Source organism: Hypanus sabinus, chromosome 2 (genome assembly GCF_030144855.1).
Source record: "Hypanus sabinus isolate sHypSab1 chromosome 2, sHypSab1.hap1, whole genome shotgun sequence".
Taxonomy (NCBI): Eukaryota; Metazoa; Chordata; class Chondrichthyes; order Myliobatiformes; family Dasyatidae; genus Hypanus; species Hypanus sabinus.
In genome coordinates, this window is record NC_082707.1 from 54,006,733 (window position 1) to 54,027,769 (window position 21,037).

Genomic DNA, 21,037 nt, shown 5'->3' on the forward strand with positions numbered 1-21,037 from the left:
TAAATTTTTTTCAAAAATGGATTCCAGAAATTTTGGAAATGGAAGAAGGAGCCCAGTTAATTGAAATTGAAAGGGCTCACAGAGCCTTAAGATCAAGACCTCAAGTTGATCAAAACCCACAATCAATCTTGATAAAATGCTTAAGATATCAAGATAAGGAAAAGATCCTGAAGGTGGCTGCCCAATGTGCCAGAAAGAGAAATGGGCCATTGATGATAGAAGGGAAAACAGTTCTTTTCTATCCTGATATAAGTTATGATCTTTTGAAGAGAAAGATGAAATTTAACCCAGCGAAAAAAGTTTTATGGGAAAAGGGTTATAAATTTATCTTGCGCTACTCGGCAACCCTGATAATTTTTTTGGATGACGGAGAAAGAAGATCTTTTACTGATTATTGGGATGCGGAAGAATTTGCACAAGAGCTCCCAAATATTCGCTAACCACAGCCAAAGATTTAAAAGTGAAACAGATTAAAGATGAAGACAGGGACAGTGAATGGAGTTGATGGATGTCAAGGACAGAAGAATATTTAAATATATTCTTGATTATATGATACAGGGGGAGAAAGGTAAAAATTCAAGAAATATTAATTGAGAGTAGTGATATTATTTTTTCTTCTGTTATATATACCTTTTTGTTACGAGGAGCTGGGGGAATTTCGGATCGATTGCTATGGGATTCAAATGTGTAATCTTGGCGATTGCTATGACCCATACAATGGAGGGGGGTAATGTTGTGTTTTATTTTTATTCACAACATTAGTAGGGGGGTATTTTGTTATTTTTTTCTCTATAATCTATTTTTCTTTGCCTGGACAATCAGGGGGGAGACGCATAGCAACACGGAGAATTTTAAAAAGATTCCCCAAGGTACTACAGAAGTTGAAAAGTTAGGTATTACTATAGACTGGAGTAACCCTGTTAAAAATAATGACTAATTTACTGAATTTTTTAAGTTTTAATGTTAGTGGGCTTAATGGACCGGTGAAAAGAAAAAGAATTTTAACATACATTAAGAAAATAAAAGGAGATATAGCTTTTAGATGTATTTCACTTGAAAAAATTACTTATAATTTAAGAGATAAATATGAAATATTTCTGAAAATTTGGCGCCCTTATTTACAAAAAATAGGATTAAATATATAGGTGCTCCAAAGACAAAAGTATTGGTTAGTTGAGGAAATAAATAAATATATATACTAAAGCTATTATGAACGCCATGGAGCATGTGGGGATCTTCCGATATCCAGGCATTCTTTCTTTCTTTCTTTTTTTTCTCTTTCTTTAGGGATATGTTAGGGGGAAGGGGTTAAGGGGAGGGGGGAAGGGTTGATAATTTTTTTTCCCCTCTGTAACCATTTGAAAATTCAATTAAAAAAATTATTTTAAAAAAAGTATTTGTCAGACTGCACTTGTGAGCAGATTTGGGTCCCTTATCTGAGAAAAGATGTGCTGCCATTGGAGAGGGTCCAGAGGAGTTCCACAACAATGATTACAGTAATAAAAGGGTTAACATATGAGGAGTGTTTGATAACTCTGTGACTGTGCATACTGGAGTTTAGAAAAATGAGAGGGATCTCATTGCAACCTATCAAATATTGAAGGATCTGGATGTGCAGAGGACGTTTCTTATATTGGGAGAGTCGTGGATCTGAGGGCACAGCCTGAAAACTGATTGATGACTATTTAGATCAGAGATGAGGAAACATTTCTTTTGCCAGAGGGTGGTGAATCTGTGGAATTCATTGCCACAGATGGCTATGCAGGCCAAGTCACTGGGTATATCTAAGGTGAAGGTTGATAGACTCTTGATTAGTTCAGGTGTCAAAGGTTACAGGGAGAAGGCATGAGACTGGGATTGAGAGGGGTAATGAAATAGCCGTGATGGGATGGTGGGGCATAGTCAATGTGCCAAATAGCCTAATTCTGCTCCTGTCTTATGTTCTCGATATTCCACGTTTGTACTATTTATTTTTGTAATACAGTCTACAGTGAATTTTATGTATTATACCACACTGCTATTGCAAAATAACAAATTACACATGAAATACATCAGTGATACTGAACCTGATTCCAATTGTAGAAGCAGTAATACAATTACATTTTGTCATGAAAGAGAAAGGAGATTATTACACAGAATTTATAGTTTACAATAGACAAACGGTCTGTATAACCTGTTTCAATTAACCATTAAGATTCTCAAACATGTTGAATACTTCTAAGTTGAAAACATAGGTATTGGCAGGAAATTCACTGTAGGCTATAAATGTGACCCTTACACTTTGAAGACAATATATGCATTATGCTTATGTTCTTCACACAAACGGAAGCTGACTGAACTCAAGAGGCCGAGTTATGCTGCCCAAGCTTCACCCACCTCACCCAAATTGCTACCTAGAGCCTCCAACATTTGTATTAACCTAGGCCAAGTTCAGAGGGCATTTCACACTCACCCTCTACATCCCAGAATCCACTGAAAGCCAAAGACTGATCAGTTCCTGTGGGAATGCACACAGCGGTATGGCGTTTTAGTTCTGCACATTTATAAACTGATAGAAGAAAAAAGAGCTGACCTACATAACACTGAACTTAAGATAAATGTCATCTTACTTTGCACAACAACTTGTAACTAAGATTCAGTGTGTACCATTTATCTTGACGGCACTAAGTAGGTTTTTGAGGAGGATTTTAGGGATTATGAATACTATTTAGACTGTTACCAGGGACCACAAATTGGATCTCTCATAAAGGCTGACTTATGATAGATGTACATGACTGGACTGCAAAGGAAGACCTAGCAGCTACACTGTGCAGAATAAATAATCTTGTCAAAATATTTGGAGTAATTCCGATTTTACCGAGCAAATAAAATACCTTAAAATGACAGGCAGAATTGGTTTCTAACGCTTTCATTACCTCCAGAGATCCTTTGGCAGAATATGCAGCATAGGAATAAAGAAGGTCATTCTTCTCCTTTGTCCCACGTGGGGCTGAGCGTAGAGTACTGCACTGCTGGCCACTGGGATAAAAGCACTGGCTGCTGTTCATCAAAATGATTTTGTTTTGGTCTGCATCAGGCAAGCTGAGAAGAACTGTATAATTCACTAAGCGGATTTCTGTTAAACCAGATGCAGTCCACTGCTGCATTATATGTGTCACAGGTCCCCCTTCGCTTGACTCAGCAGCAAGTAATGTAAAATTCCTAAACAAGACAAAGAGAATAATTACTTTCAATGCTTATTACATTCATCACACTTACATCAAAATACTAAATGCACACAAAAAATTATTAAGATTAATATGCATAGAAATCAATCACTATATGAAATAAATAATGCAGCAATTCACTACCACTGTTTTCATGTTTTATGTTGCAAATGCCATATCTGGTTATTTTAAAACATAGCTATTCTATATGAAGTTTCATAGGGAAAGTGAAACTAATGTATGGTAGTCAAAAATGTGAGAAGGGATGGAGAAAATAATGAACAGGAAACTTGGGAAAAGATAGGTAGAAAGGAGTGGGTGAATTAGTGAAAGAAGATAGCAAAAGGATGGAAAGGAAAGTGAAAAGAATAAAGAAGTGGGGTGAATCAAGATGAATGGGGGAGAGAGAGAGAGAGAGAGAAATGATGAGGAAGGACAGAGAGAAGGACTAAGGCAGGAGATTCATTTTGAAAAGTAAAATGGATATAGAGAAGACAGGTGGAGACAGAAACAATATCGTGGAATGAATTATAGGAAGCAAAGAAGAGACGTGAGGTAAATATAGAATGGAAAATAACCTCTGCCAATTGCTGAACTCTCAGCAGAAAGGATGAACAATACAACAATTACTCAATGTGGGAAAAGGCAAGAAGGGGGCAAAAGGGGGCTTGAGAAAAAAAATGTCAGTTGCAGGATCACAAAGCAACACCAATTTTCCATGGATGGAGGTGGCAATGAAGAAGTATGAGACCAAACTTTGAGGTACATGACTGAAGGTCTTAAATATTAAACATTCAACATATGTTCACAATCAACATTATAACATTACCAACCATAAAAATACCATGCCAGCAGACAAGAATGGCTGTTTAGTAGTGGAATAAATATTGAAATTTATTAAGTTAGGAAACTAACTAAATCAAACACTACCGCTTGCAATGTGGTTTGCCTTGATTACAAAAGGATCATTGTTATGCAGATTCATGATAAAAATTCACATGATTTTTAGAATCCACGATCTAATGATCTTGATCATTATGATAATGATCAGAGCTACTGCAAACAAATGGCCTTTGGGGAGTTGGTGGAGTTGGGGAGTTGAAGAAAATCCTTCAGACTTCATTGAGCATTATATTGCGGCTTGAAATAACATGATTAACAATGAATAATCCTAACACATCTCCAATACCAGGAGAAAAGCACATTCCAACACTGAGTTTCCAGCATTATTTGCTTTGTCATAGTGGGTAATCCAACTATGGAATATTATAAACATTTTTAAAATCACATTCTTTTGCTGATCAGTACTGACCCCGCTCTATGGCAAGGCAAGATTTCTTTGAGCTTTCAAATTATGAAGAAGTCATTCTTCCAGTGATAATTTTAAAACCACAAATAAATTATGGCAGCATAAGTTGAATCAGCATAATTTTGTGTCACTAAACAGACCCAACACACTGAATAAAATACTCATTAAGCACCTCCTCAAAGCAAAAAAGGATTGGGAGATTTGAGAATGTGGTTACTCAAGGAATGGTTTTTGAAGCAGTTTTAATTTAAGATATCTCAAAAAGCTGCTAGAAGTATTTAAAAAGGAGAGCCATTGTTGAACTTATATAAAGTTAATACAAATAATTTAAACATTAACCAAAGAGTAATAGTAAAGATGAATGATTCAATGTTACAGCATGATTTAAAAAAAACAGGATTTTATTCTTCCGATAAATTTGTCCACAGTATAATATGTTTCCTGTGTCAGAACTCAATTTGAGTAATTTGGGGGGGGGGGACTATGGTTGTTATTTTAGTTCTGTAGTGGGAACTAGCAATGCAAGGTCAGGAGTTCTGCACAGAAGCATATATTATCTCAGACAGCTATTCTCACTCATTCTTAAAATTTGCCAGTATTGTCACTTTTTAGTTTGTAATCTCCTTAGAGCTGTTCATTAATAGTAACAGATCAAAATAGGTCAAAACGGATCAAAAGGATTTGAACTTAAGGCAGCCTGCTCAGCCTCATGGTTAACACAGCAGAGCTTCCAAAACAGAGGCTTTTACGATACATAAAGTTATGTACAATATAGAACCATAGAACATTACAGCACAGAAACAGGACTTTTGGCCCTTCTTGGCTGTGCCGAACCAGTTTTCTGCCTAGTCTTACTGACCTGCACCTAGACCATATTCCTCCATACACCTCTCATCCATGTAGCTGTCCAAGTTTTTCTTAAAATGTTAAAAGTGAGCCAACATTCACCACTTCAACTGGCAGCTCATTCCACACTCCCACTACTCTCTGTGTGAAGAAGCTCCCCCAATGTTCCCTTTAAACTTTTCCCTTTTCACCCTTAACCCATGTCCTCTGTTTTTTTATCTCCCCTAGCCTGAGGGGAAAGGGCCTGCTTGCAATCACTTCACCTATACTCATCATAATTTTATACACCTCTTTCAAATCTCCCCTCATTCTACTAAACTCCAGGGAATAAAGTCCTAACCTATTCAACTTTTCTCTGTAACTCAGTTTCTCAAGTCCCAGCAACATCATTGTAAGCCTTCTCTGCACTCTTTCAACCTTATTACTATCCTTCCTGTAATTAGGTGACCAAAACTGCACACAATACTCCAAATTCGGTCTCACCAATGTCTTATACAACCTCATCATAACATTCCAACTCTTATACTCGATACTTTGATTTATAAAGGCCAATTTACCAAAAGCTCTCTTTATGACCCTATCTACTTGTGACGCCACTTTTAGGGAATTATGTATCTGTATTCCCAGATCCCTCTGTTCTACTGCACTCCTCAATGTCCGACCATTTACCTTGTATGTTCTACCTCGGTTTGTCCTTCCAAAGTGCATTAAACTGTCTGCATTTGTAATGCATTTGTCTGCATTCAACTCCATCTGCCATTTGTCAGCCCATTTTTCCAGCTGGTCCAGATCCCTCTGCAAGCTTTGTAAACCTTCCTCACTGTCCACTACACCTCCAATCTTTGTATCATCAGCAAATTTGCTGATCCAATTGACCACATTATCACCCAGATCATTGATATAGATGACAAATTACAATGGACCCAGCACTGATCCCTGTGGCACACCACTAGGCACAGGCCTCCACTCAGAGAAACAATCCTCCACTACCACTCTCTGGCTTCTCCCATTGTGTAAGTGTCTTATCCAATTTACTACCTCACCATGTATACCTAGCGACTGAATCTTCCTAACTAACCTCCCATGCAGGACCTTGTCCAAGGCTTTACTGAAGTCCATGTAGACAACATCTGCTACCTTCCTTTCATCCACTTTCCTGGTGATCTCCTTAAAGATTGGTTAAACATGACCTGCCATGCAAAAAGCCATGTTGACTTTCCCTAATAAGTCCCTGTCTATTCAAATACTTGTAGATCCTATCTCTTAGTACTCCTTCCATAATTTACCTACTACCAACGGTATACTTACTGGCCTATAATTTCCTGGATTACTTTTAGAGCCTTTTTCAAACAATGGAACAACATGAGCTATCCTCCAATCCTCCGGCACCTCACTCGTGGATACCAATATTTTAAATATTTCTGCCAGGGCCCCTGCAATTTCAACACTAGTCTCCTTCAAGGTCCAAGGGAATGCCCTGTCAAATCCTGGGGATTTATCTACACTGATTTGTCTCAAGACAGCAAGCACCTCCTCCTCTTTAATCTGTATAGGTCCCATGACCTCACTACTTGTTTGCTTTATTTCCATAGACTCCTCGCCAGTTTCCTTAGTAAATACAGATGCAAAAAACCCATTTAAGATCTCCCCCAATCCTTTTGGTTCCATACACAGCCAACCACTCTGATCTTCAAGAAGACCAATTTTATCCCTTACTATCCTTTTGCTCTTAACATAACTGTAGAAGCTCTTATACATTGAAGGATGCATAAGACATACACACACACACACACACACACACACACACACACACACACACTCACACTTACTTACTTGATGGATTCAGATGCTTTGCTCACATTTTGATTTATAAAATAATCCAGATACTATTTAGAAAAACCATTTTAAATAAATAGAGATAGTTATCTAGATACCTTTTAGATAAACTATTTTAAATATAGAGGCTGACTGCAGATTCGATTCAAGATTATTTAATGTCATTTCCTGTACACAAGTATAAAGGAGAATGAAATAATCGTTATTTTGGATCTGATGCAGCACAATAAAAACAAAACAGAAAAAAAAATAAAAGTAATTAAAAATCACAATAAATATAAATACACAAGATATACATGGATTGATTGTGTGGCTGTACAAAAGGTGACTGACAGAAAATAATAAGTATTGCTGGAGTTAATGGGTGGATGTGTCGATCAGCCATACTGTTTGGGGAATGCTACTGTTTTTGAGTCTGGTTGTCCTCATGTGGACACTATGTAGCCTTCTCTCAGATGGGAGTGGGACAAACGGTCCATGAGCAGGATGTGTGGGATCCTTCATGATATAAATGGCCCTTTTCTGGAACCTTTCTGTATATATGTTCTTGATGGCAGGTAGGCTGGTGCCAGTCAAATGTTGAACAGTTTTGACTATCTAATGTAGAGCCTTCCTGTCTGCCACAGTGCAATTTCCGAACCAAACAGTGATGCAGCTTGTCAGGATGATGCAAGTGTGGTTGTGCAAAGCCCAGATCTCTTCAGCCTCCTCAGAATATAGATTATCCTTCTTGGCTGTGTAGGATATATTCTAGGACAATGAGAGATTGTGTGTGATGTGCACTCCCAGGAGTTTTAAGCTGCTTGCAGTTTCCACTTCTGATATATTATTCAAAGATGTTATTTGAATATGTATTTGGTCTTTATCTCAGGAAGGCTGCAATCCAGAAGTGAGGTAGCAATCTTTCAGTTGCATGATGGAGTCTTGCACACTGAATATTTGGAATTGCATGTATACTTTGTAAGATGAAAACCAGAGAATAATGCTGGAGATTAAAGGATTATATCATGAGAACTAATTGAATAAACCTGGCCTACATTCCCGTGAGTTTAGATCGCAGGGCATGCAGTTGTAATTTCAGCAAAACTGTCAGTACTCGTTTTTATTGCACCATGAAACCAGTAACATTTTCTTGAGAAGTTGTTGTTGAACATTAAAATCCAGAAGCTGTTGTCAATTACAGCCTAATCCTCTATACGGCGTGTTTGTTGTTAAAGCCGTCAGAATGGAAATTCTTTTTGATGTTACCAAATTTCAACATTTTAGTGAATAGTGTCACTGTTAAAATTCTTCAATATGGTATGACTTGTTGAATTAGATATCACTAGGATTCCACCAAGCTGTAATTACTGCATAGCATACCCTCACTCTTGGAAAAACAATTTCATGTGCAAATTTAATTCCCTCAGAGTGAGTATTTTAATATTTCTTTGTTCTATCCCAAGTATCTGATGGTTTAGCCATATAACTGTTCAGATTCTATTTTGATCACATGCATATGCTTCAACATTGTTTCACCCACAACAAATATTTAAAGAAATTACAAAAAATGAGAGCTTTTCTACTTTTGGTGAATACGTATTTCATTGCTCAGACTGATATAACACTATCTTCTAGGGTATTTGTGGCCTGGTGATATCGAAATCTGTGTGGGCACCCATTTATGGGGTCTAGATCAAATAATTAGGGGATTCACTTGTATCAACATGGAAACGTTATTTCTTCCAGTGGGGAAAATCCAGAATAAGGTAGCACAATCTTAAAATTAGATAGCTCATTCAGACATGGAGCAAGGCACTACAACACAAGGAATAAGCATTGGGGAAAATCTGGATTTCCCTCCACAATCAAAGTGGGATAGCCAAAGTTTTCAAAACTATCTTTTCAACTTTATTTTGATTGTTAAATGCATTAAGGAAGTAGATCAAAGACGAGAAAATGGAGAGGAGATGTGCAATATATTGATTATAATCTAATTAAATGATGGGACTACTTTGTTTTGAATACATTCTACAAAGGAATTAATAGAAACGGTAATTAGTCCTGGTTGCCAGATGCACAGCATCAAAATAAAATGAGAACATTCTTCAATCAGTTAATTGAAATACAATTTTATGCTTAAAGCCTTCAATGGATAGTGGGAGCTCATAGTGAAAAAAGGATAATAAAACTGGAACTAACCTCTAAACGTCGGGTGGGGGCAGTCAACAAGGAACATCAGAAAATGGCCACAGCTTTAATTGAAAAATACTGAAAAAATAATGTTCTCTGATTTCACTGGAAATGTGAATTTCAGAATATGATCCTGAAACATTCATCAGAATCAGAATCAATATTAATAAGACCAGCATATGTCGTGAAATTTGTTGTTTTGCTGCAACAGTACGTCACAGTACATAATAATTCTTTAAAAACTATAAATTATAATAAGTATATATTAATATATTAAATAAGCAGTGCAAAATGTGAGCAAAAAATGTAGTGTTCATGGGTTCATTGTCCATTTAGAAAGCTGATGGCGAAGGGGAAGAAACTGTTCCTGAAACATTGAGTGCACGTCTTTAGGCTCCTGTTCTTCCTTCCTTGATGGCAGCAATGAGAAAAGGGCATGTCCTGGGTCATGAGAGTCCTTAATGGTGGATACCTCTTTTTTGAGGCATCACCTTTTGAAGGTGTCCTTGAAGCTGGGGAGGCTAGTGCCCATGATAGAGCTGGCTGAGTTTACAACTTGCTGCAGCTTTTCCAATCCTGTGCAGTGCCCCCTCCAGTGATGCAATCAACTGGAATGATCTCCACAGTACATCTGCAGAAGTTCTGAGAGTCTTAGGTGACATACCAAGTCTCCTCAAACTCATTGTAAAATATAGCTGCTGTTGTGCCTTCTTTGTTATTGCTTCAATATATTGGGCCAGGATAGACCTTCAGAGAGGTTGGCACTCAGGAGCATGACACCGCTCACCTTTCCACTGCTGATCTCTTGATGGTGTGTGTTAACTTCCCCTTCCTGAAGACAGCAGTCCATTCCTTAGTCTTACTGACGTTTATGCAATGTTGTCAACCAGCTGATCTACATCACTCTCATATGCCTCCTCGCCAACACCTGAAACTCTGCCAGCAATAGTTGCGTCATTAGCAAATTTGTAGATGGTGTTTGAGCTGAGCCGAGCCCCACAGTCATGGCTAAGGCCCAAATTAATGAGAAGAAATTGAATTTCTCAGTTGTTTTAGAACAATGTTAGTCCTTGGATATCTGAAGCTGTAGTGTTTTACTTCAGTTCCCATTACTTCAGGTCGAAGTCATCTTTATTGAAGCTGTTATAGGGCTTTTCTGTGGTTCTGGACTGGTGTGAATAGAACAGTTACCAAGCCCTTTAAAGTGTGATAGAAAAATGGAAAGTGGAAAGCAATAGAAAAGAAACACAACTATTGATCCGTTCAGCCAACCTGTGATGCACATGCCCAAAAGTATAATACAGGGTACTTCCCAGATGGTGCAATACTAAGACTGAAAAGCAAAATGGAAAAAAATACACTATTGGAGAAAGAAAAATAAAGCACAAGCAAAAAGCACTTGTACTTCTGAACATGGTGTAACCTAATAAATAAAAAATGAGATTCAAAGCCTTGGAGCCATAAATTTGCTTTGTTGGATATGATGACATTTCAAAGGTCAGATTTAATCAGCTTTTACTTTCCAAGATGAGAACCCAAAGGGACAAATCATTCACACAATCTGTTAACACAATCACTAATAAATAACACACTTGAAATTTAATTTTAAAATACCAGTTTTATTCACCTTTGGACATTTGTTGAGAAGGAATTAAATATTTTTAAGGACCTGTGGATAGCAGTTTTTGTGTGCTATTTTAATAGTTCTAAATATATCATATCAGGACACTTGGAAGTTGGAAACTAGTCTACGCACTATAAAACACATAGGAAATAAAGTTGGAGAAGGCTATTCAACCCCTTACGTTTTCGCTGTCATTTAATACAATGGGCAATTTTCTGCCCCAACATGTGTTCTTGCATTGGAACTTCTGATTGCTCAAAATCTTGAAATCAATTGACTTCAAATTTAGATTGCAATCAATGAATGAACTTCCAAAATCTGTTGTGATATTGATACAGACTTACCACCCATGCATGAAGGAATGTTTCCTCACCTTTTTTCTGATACCCCTTCTTCAGAGAATCACACAACAAAGAAATGGACAGAGATTGTCAACCCTGGTTCTAGACTTCTCAACAAGCGGAAATAGCCTATATGAGTTATTGATGCAGATTATAATCAGTTGAGGCCCACGCACCAAACTACTCTATTAGTCACATACTGCCATCCCAATGATCCAATTACTTCTACACTTTTGTTCCTTCTTTTTCGGACCACTTTCAGTCTACGTGACCATAATACTCCTGATTCCACAGGCTCCAATTTCATTCAGCAACTCCCCGTGGGTAAATCATTCCAAAAGTCCAAATATGCTATACCTTTGTTTATTCACTGATATGCAAATTAATGCAGAAACAAAAACAAGTTGCAAGTTCTCATGAGAATGCAAAACAAAATTGCCGGTGAGCTATAGAAGCCATTTAAAATTACTGCTTCATAGCTATGGGAGACTAGACAATAACTAATGTACCATTGTTCAGGAAAGGCACTAAGAATAAAATGGAAAATTATAGGCTGGTGAACTGATGTCAGAAGTGGGTAAATTCATGCAAGGTATTCTAAGGGGCAAGATATACAAGTATTTAGACAGACACTGTGACATCCTACATCAGTTTTTGTGAGGATGCATGTGTACCCACAAAAACTTTCCAGACATTCGCCAACAATAAGCCATGGTTTACCCCCAAACTCAGACATCTTCGCCAAGCTAAGGAGGACGCCCACAGGAGTGGGAATAGGGCACTGTACAGGCTGGCCAGAAATGCACTGACCAGAAAAATCAGAGTGGCCAAGAGGCTCTACTCTGAAAAGTTGAGGAATAATTTCTCAACTAATGACTCATTGTCGGTGTGGAGAGGCCTGCAGGAGGTCACTGGCTACAGGAGACGCACTGCCCCCCCTGCTGAGGTTAACAAAGCTTTGGCTGACGACCTTAATACCTTTTATTGTAGATTTGAGAGGGTCCATCTTACACCTGTCCCTCCTCCCTCTTCGGTCTCTCTTCCTGCCTTCCCTCGACCATCACTCACTGGCACTCATCCCCCAATCACTGCATCACCTCCCCACCATCTCTGCCCAGCCCCCCTAGATCACAGCTTAGAATCAGCGAAGGAGAAGTACGTCGACTGTTCCAGCGACTTAAGACCCGAAAATCTCCAGCCTCAGATGGGGTCTCCCCCTCCTGTCTACGAGCCTGTGCTGATCAGCTGGCTCCCATCTTCACTCAGCTCTTTAATAGATCTCTGGAGCTGAGTGAGGTTCCGACTTGCTTCAAGCGCTCTACCATCATCCCAGTCCCCAAGAAACCCACCATCACAGGACTGAACGACTACAGACCTGTCGCACTGACATCTGTGGTCATGAAATCCTTTGAACGCTTGGTGTTGAACCACCTGAAGACCCTCACCAGCAGCCTGCTGGATCCCCTGCAGTTTTCCTACCGGGCAAATAGGTCAGTAGACGATGCAGTCAACCTGGGACTGCACTATATCCTGCAACATCTGGATCGTCCTGGGACCTATGCTCGGATGCTGTTTGTGGATTTCAGATTGGCGTTTAACACCATCATCCCTCATACCCTCTGCTCCAAATTGTCTCACTTCACTGTGCCACCTGACCTCTGCGATTGGATTTACAGCTTCCTGACCAGCAGAAGTCAGCAGGTAAGGATGGGACAGGTCACCTCGGATACTCGAATCACCAACACCAGCGCCCCCCAGGGGTGTGTCCTCTCTCCACTGCTATTCTCCCTCTACACCAATGACTGCACCTCCTCCAACCCCTATGTGAAGCTTTTGAAGTTTGCAGACGACACCACCGTCATCGGACTCATCCAGAACAGTGATGAGTCTGCATATCGACAGCAGGTGGACCAACTGGCGCTCTGGTGCAGTCGGAACAATCTGGAGCTGAACACGCTCAAGACAAAGGAGATAATAGTGGATTTCAGGAGACATCCCCCCGCTATGTCCCCCCTCACAGTCCTCAGCAGCCCTGTGTCCACCATGGAGGACTTCAGGTTCCTGGGAACCACCATCTCTCAGGATCTGAAGTGGGAGCAGAACATCAGCTCCATCCTGAAGAAGGCCCAGCAGCGGATGTACTTCCTGCGGCTCTTGAGGAAATATGGTCTGCCTCAGGAATTGCTGCTGCAGTTCTATACTGCAGTCATTGAGTCTGTCCTGTGCACCTTCATCACTGTGTGTTTTGGAGCCGCCACCAAGCAGGATGGAACCAGACTACAGCGCACAGTGAGGGCTGCCGAGCGCATCATTGGAGCCTCCCTGCCCTCTATTGTGGACCTGTACTCTTCCAGGTTGAAGAGGGCGGGGAACATCATAAAGGACTCCTTCCATCCTGCACACAGACTGTTTGAACTGCTTCCGTCTAGTAGGCGCTTCAGATCCCTCCAGACTAAGACTAATCGGCACTGGAGAAGTTTTTTCCCTACTGCGGTCACTTTGCTGAACAGTTAACCGCTGGTTAACTGTTGGCTAACTATTACTTGGATTGCACTACCTGTATGTATAATCTACATTTTCTTTTATATTTATCATTATTATTGTTATGAGCAGAGAGACAACATCTGCCGGAAGTAAATTCCTTGTATGTGCACAGGTACTTGGCGATTAAAGTCTGATTCTGATTCTGATTTAGATAGACAGAGTGTGATTAAAGATAGTCACCATGGCTGTGTGTGCGGTAGGTCATGACTGACAAATTCTACAGAGTTTTTCGAAGGAGGCTACTAGAAAGGTTGGTGAAGGCAAAGCAGAAGACATTGTCCACATGGACTTCAGCAAAGCTTTTGATAAAATCCCACATGAGAGGTCAGTCCAGATGGCTAAGTCACTCAGGCACTTAGGATGAAATAGTGAAGTGGATTCAACACTGGCTAAGCAAGAGAAGCCAGAGAGTGGTAACAAACAGTTGCCTCTCTGACTGGAGGCCTGTTAATAGTGGTGTGCCACAGGGATTGGTGCTGGGTTCATTTTTATTCACCATCAATGTTAATGTTTTAGATGATAATGCGACAAAATGAATTTGGAAATTTGTGGATGATATCAAGATTAGGGGCACAGTGGGCAGTGAGGAAGGTTATCTAAGTTTACAGCTTAATCTCAAGCAGCTGGGTAAATGGGCGAAAAATGGATAATGGAATCTGTTACAGACAAATGTGAGCTGTTGCACTTTGGCAGGACAAGCAATGGTAAGAAACAGGGAATTGCGGGGCATAGAGGGATCTGGGAATACATATCCATATTTCCTCTGAAGTGGCATCAGAAGAAGACAAGGTTTTAAAGAGGTTTTTTAGTACATTGATATTCATAAATCAGGACACTGAATACAGGAGTTGGGATGTTATGCTGAAGTTGAATAAGACATGGCTGAGGTCAGTCTTGGTGACCAATTCTGGTCACCTATCTACTGAAGAGATATCAATGGGCTTGAAAGAGTGCAGAGAAGATCTAGACAGGTGTTGCCAGGACTTTGCCTGAACACATGCAGGCTTTTCCCCTCAGGTTGGGTGAGACTAGAATTAGAGGCCATACGTGTAGGATGAAAAGTGAAATATTTGAGGGGGAACCTGAGGGAGAATGTCTTCACTCAGAGGGTGGTGCATGTGTTGAATAAGCTGCCAGCAGAATTCACAGATGCAGGTTCAATTGTAACATTTAAGGTAAGATAGGCACATAGATGAGGGTATGAGAACATAGAAATCTATAGCACATTACACACCCTTCCATCCACAATGTTGTGCCGACTTACAAACGTAGAATCTTCCTACCACATAGTCCTCTATTTTGCTAAGCTCCATGTAGCTATCTAAGAATCACTTAAAAGACACTTCGGGAACTATGAGGGCAATGATCTGCATGCAGGTAGATAGGTCTAGGCAGAAGACCAGAGCAGCCTGAACTAAATGGGTTGGAAGAACCTTTTCTGTGCTATAATACTCTCTAACTATGACTAACTACTATAGGGAATGCTGTCCCCAGCCAAGGTGTCATGGTTACAACATAATATGAAAGGCAAAATGTTAAAGGGACATACAGAGCAGGGCATTGTTGTCGAAGATGGGTGTGAATGAGGCCATATTCTTTTGGATGTTTGGATTAAAACATTTCTGTAATGCCTAAATTCGCCTGTCTTTGTGCTCCCAGGCAGTTTTCCTCCAACTACTGCAATGAGGCAGGTGGAAGATGGCTGAGCTTCTGCGAAGGAAGGTGCAGATGTCTTGGACTGTGACATTAACCATGATTCATTTATACTGCATCAGTGGCAGCATTCTGGATGGGTTTAATGCCTGACAAGCAACAGAGTTCTAATGGTAACAATCCAGAAGGAATCCTGTCAAACTAGGCAGGATAGCAAACTTAAATGCCAAGGAAACTACTACATCACTAAGGCACCATTCCTCCTGATGGTCCTTACTAATTTTAGTCATCTGATGGAGGATGGATGACTGAAGTAAGCTAGATCCCCAGGACCTGATTGAATACTAATATCTATAAAGCCAGTCAAGACTTGGGTGATGCAACATGTGCTGCAATAGAAGGTAAGATATCAGTATGAAATGGTTGAGTACACATGAGGTGAAATGTAATTAGCCCCTACTTCTAAATATAAAAGGATGGGATCAAAGTACTTATTTGTGTTCTTCCTTCAAAATATTGATATTATGCTTTTAGGAATAAGTATTGTTGTGCATTTCTATCAGCTGAATTTGCATGCTGCCACTATAAAGTATTTTGGAAGCCGTTGCAGAATTGAGATGTAGCCTTGCTACATGCAGCTCACTTACTTTTACGTTGCCCTAACTGCAGGCCAAATATGCTTTGTAACTCATCTCATGCATTTTATAAACTAATCTCTACAGGGTCTGTATCTGCCTATGAATAATAATTTCAAGCATTGTTATTTGACTGTTCAGCTCAAGGCCTGGCCAAGTTTGAGTACTTTGATATCAGAAAAGAGAAATGCTCAGAGCAGCTGTGCTGGATAGAGAGATAGAAAGTATTTGTTTAAACCATTTGCAATTTTTATTCAAAAGAATCTGTGGAATGAAAGTAAACTAGGACATGATAATAAGGATAATAGACAATAGACGCAGGAGTAGGCCATTTGGCCCATTGAGCCAGCAACGCCATTCAATGTGATCATGGCTGATCATCCACAATCAGTACCCCGTTCCTGCCTTCTCCCCATATCCTTTGTCTCCGCTATCTTTAAGAGCTCTATCTAACTCTTTCTTGAAAGCAGCCAGAGAATTGGCCTCCACTGCCATCTGAGGCAGAGCATTCCATAGATCCATAGCTCTCTAGGTGAAAAAGTTTTTCCTTAACTCTGTTCTAAATGGCCTACTCCTTATTCTTAAACTGTGGCCTCTGGTTCTGGACTCCCCTAACATTGGGAACATGTTTCCTGCCTCTAGCGTGTCCAATCCCTTAATATTCTTATGTTTCAATCAGATCCCCTCTCATCCTTCTAAATTCCAGTGTATACAAAACCAGTCGCTCCAATCTTTCAACATATGTATAATGCATTACATAAAATATGCACCACATCACACCGCAGCCAGTGGTTGAAGTGTCTTAAGTTTTTTACCATCATAGTTATCTACCAGACCAGTCTTTACTGGATTACTTTTACCTCTGCTGAAAAAGAGTAGGAAATACTGTTTGTGAACGTAAACTGTGCTTGTGAGTATTATGCCAATCATGAAGGAACCTTCGTGCCTGAGACTTACGTGGGGCTAAGATTGTTAGAAACATCCAGAAGGTTTTCTTGAAACAATATGTCAATAGTCCAACATGGCAAATGTTTGGACTGGACACTGGATGACAAGAAATATTGTAAATTTAGTCAAAAAGAAGGACGAAGCCTATGCTCAGTTTTCCAAGCTGAAATCAGATAAGGTCCTTGAAAGATATAAAAGGAAGCAAGGAAATAGAGGGCCAAAGCAGCTCTGAAATGTTCCCGCCATTAAGTTTCTTAAGGCATTTAATGTTTTTATTGGAAGTAAGTGGCTAGTTTTGGGTAGGGCTACTCAAGGACAAAGGAGCAAACTCAGAAGCTGGGTGAGGTCCTAAATGAGTACATCACACTGGTATTAACTGAGAAGTAGATGGTTGATGCTGTGATAATATACTTGGAGGCATCATAATATAATGAAGGAGTTGGTGTATGGATTCTTGAAAAACAAAGGTGGCCAGATAGAATCTATACCAGGATAGATAATCTGTGGAATTCACTGCCACCGACTGACATCTGTGGAGGCTGGGTCATTGGGTATTTTTAAAGTAGAGATTGACAGGTTCTTGATTAATCAGGTCGTCAAAGGTTATGGGAAGAAAGTAGTGGAATGGGGTTGAGGTGGAATGATGGAGCAGGTTCAATGGGCCAAATGGCTCCTTTGTCTTATGGGATACTTAGAGTGGCAAGGAACAAGATTGCTGAGGTCTTGATAGATATTTTGTATTGACATTTTAGCCTCAGGAGAGATCCCAGAAAACTGAAGAATAGTTAATGTTTATCCTTTATCTCTAGGACAACAGGGCCAATCAGCCTTCCAAGGCTATTATTGAAGAAGATTCTTTGGGACAGAACTTAGTTGCATTTGGAATAGCAGGGGCATGTTAATGAAAATCAACATAGCTTTTTGGGTACAGGGGTGGAAAATTGTCTCTCAAATTTCATTGAGATTTTTTAAGTAGTTAAGATGATTGACAAGTGTAGCACAGTGAATGTTGTTTACATGGAGTTTAGTAAAGCATTTAAGAACATCCTTCATAATAGTCTGGATGAAAAGATAACATTACATTGGATCCACGGTGGAATGGTAAATTAGATACAAAACTAGACTGGTGGCTAAACTGGTGGCGCAGTGACATCAGCACCATACTCCGGAATGGAGGTTCCTGGGTTCGAATCCAGTTGGGCCATTCCCGAGTACGCTTTTCATCCATGCCAGGTTGAGTGTTGATAATACTGCGAAATGTCTGTGAGGAGTGGCGCACCACAGAGTCTTGAAGATGGAGAAGATGGAGTGGTAGTTTGACTGGAGGCTTGAGACCGATGGTGTTCCACAGAAAACAATGCTGGGATCTTTTTGACAGATAATATTTATGTAATGCCCTGGCTAAGATTTCTACTGCAATGTTGTTGGTATTTAATTTTTAGCAGTTTTCTTCAAAAGCAGTGTGTTCTGCTGGTAGAATGTATTGGTTTTGGCTAAAGATAAGAAACTATTTTGTTCAACATAGGAATGCTGTGTCAGCCAATCAGGATTGTAGGATCGGGAAAAGGTTCTAGAAAGAGAAATTGCCTGAGGATGGAGCAAATTGTAAAGGGCATGCTGTCACATGACATGACTGCTCTATGTATTCAAATGGCCCACAAGATGTGCCCTCCTCCATCTTCTATCGAGTTACTCAGAGATTAGAGAGGAGGAAAACATGACTCAGAAGTGGAATATTTCCAAAAACCAAGAAGTGTCTTCAGATATAGACCCAGCTGCTAAAGTGACCCTTGATGCCACAGAGATTGAGCTTTTGAGGAGTGAGGTGAAAGGCCTTCGAGCTGAACTTACTCGATGGATGTCTGCTAATGTTTCAGATGAACGTGACACGTTCATTGGGAAAGCCAAACCCCATACAGCACTTACGGCGGAGAGGAAGGCTGCTGAAAAAGATCAATTGACGAGAGAGGCAACCAGTATTTTCTGTTATAAATGTGGAGAAGATGGACATTTCAAGCGAGACTGTGCAGTACAGGAAAATCTTCAAAAAGTAAGTCACTGGTTAATCAAACAAAGAAGAAAAGAGGTGTCACTATGGAAGGACCCAATAAAGCAACGGGCTGCTGTCTTGGAGCAGGTACGTTCCAATCAGTGTATCAAGGGAAATACTAAAGTGTAAAACATTATTCCCAAAGGTTTAGTGAGACCAAGCGACAGATTGAAGGTGTTAATGCTAGCACCATACTTGACACGAGTTTTCAAGGTTCTTCACTTTATGGATCCTTTTACAACTGGTATTTGACACATTTACCATTGATGCTACTTAGTGTCCTTGAGATTTAGGGACTTAGCACTGACGAGCACCCGTACAATGGTTACTTATCATTGAAACTAGAGTTTTTGGAGGTAGATCTTGGAGTAACTGGGACCTTTGACAAACTAGTATTGGTCTGCATGGATCAGGCTGAAAAAGGTGAAGCTCCCATTGTGAGAAGGCCCATGGGAGCATTTTAGAAGAGAATGGAGAGATTTTTTCAAAGACTTGTATATTGACCCAGTGTTCAGAGCGGCTTCTGAGAAGGTGCAAGTTTCTTCTCAGCAGAATGATGGAACTGTATAACTGTCTAAACTTGTCATGTTATGTCGTGGAGGAGCAGCTAGAGTGACCAAGGGGACCCCTTTCTGAGAGAGGTCTCGCCGATTAGCATCAGCAGAGGTTGAAGATGTTTGGTAGCACCTGCTCAAACTGAAGGAAGCTAACTTCAGTCATGGGGCGGAGGGATCTGAGCTGCTGAATTGTACATGTAGTAGACAGTGAGATGCATCCTCTAGTACACAGGAAAGGTCACAGGGAGTGGCTGAAGCTGGAGAAGCTGATGATATGAGAGTCAGGAAACTCCTAGCTAGGCTGGCTGAGGGTGCACCGGGGAAACAGAGTGTTACGTCCATTCCCATGGTGAGGTATGCTACTTCCACTTACAAATGGATTGGGGGGGGGGTTCCAAAATCACAAAATTCATTTGAATATTCTGTTATTAATAATGATCTAATAAGTTCCAAAGTCATGAGGACATGACTATTTTTGGTATGGGGAGAGTGTAATGCCCTGCATAAGACTTGCCGGTGCCAAGCTGATGGTATTTCATTTTAGCAGGGTTTTTTTTTGCAAAAGCAATGTACCTTGCTGGTAGAATGTTTTGTTTCGGCTAAAGGTAAGAAGTTATGTTGTTCATCTTAGGAATGTTGTGTCAGCCAATCAGGATGTTGGGATCAAGAGACGGTACTAGAGAGAGCTGGGAAGAGAGAGATATGTGACCTACAGTAGTCTAGTTTGTACTTCTTCAGGGTAGACATCCCTGGAAGGGACTTCGCAGAGCACTCTGCGAAGTTTGGTTTGTGGTCATTTGGCAGGAGCTGTGGAGCGTGACACAAGGGAAGATGCCGCAAAATGCCATTGGAAGGTGAGTCCCATTGCAAAAATTGCATTGTGCAGATGAATGGCTCTGAGGAGGAAGAGCCAATACGCCTGAGAGAGAGTCAGTTTGTTTGGGATGGGCTTCGAGGGAAGTTCGGAATGTGGCGGGGGCTTTCTTGCATGTGAGTAAGGGGATACAGCTCTGATGACTCCAGTATGAGCTCCAACATTATGTGCACATTGAACTGGTTTAACGGCAATGGGCCCTGTCCTATTTTTTTCTTTTTCCTATTAATTGTTTGATAAAACAAAAATCAGTAAATATACTTTCTTTATAACTTTATCTGTTATTTCTTGCCTAGCAATAATTGTTTATGGGCAGTATTCACAAAGTATTCATTTAAATCAAGGTTCCTTTAATCAAAACATTACGATGTTTCTATTTGGTTGAGCCCCAAGTCATACCGACCCCAAATGTATACGTCTATGAAAGGTGGCCTCTCACTGC

At 40.1% G+C, this 21,037-nt stretch overlaps 1 protein-coding gene across 9 annotated transcripts in view; it reads right to left on the reverse strand.

Annotated features, from left to right (window-relative positions):
- LOC132378867 (inactive N-acetylated-alpha-linked acidic dipeptidase-like protein 2) overlaps nucleotides 1-21,037 on the reverse strand; it is a 937,774-nt gene that overhangs the window by 432,947 nt on the left and 483,790 nt on the right. For all 9 annotated transcript variants that reach the window (XM_059946161.1, XM_059946120.1, XM_059946130.1 and 6 more), the window contains one exon: nucleotides 2,916-3,201. In XM_059946161.1, the coding sequence (XP_059802144.1) occupies nucleotides 2,916-3,201 (286 nt within the window). The remainder of the gene's footprint in view (nucleotides 1-2,915; nucleotides 3,202-21,037) is intronic.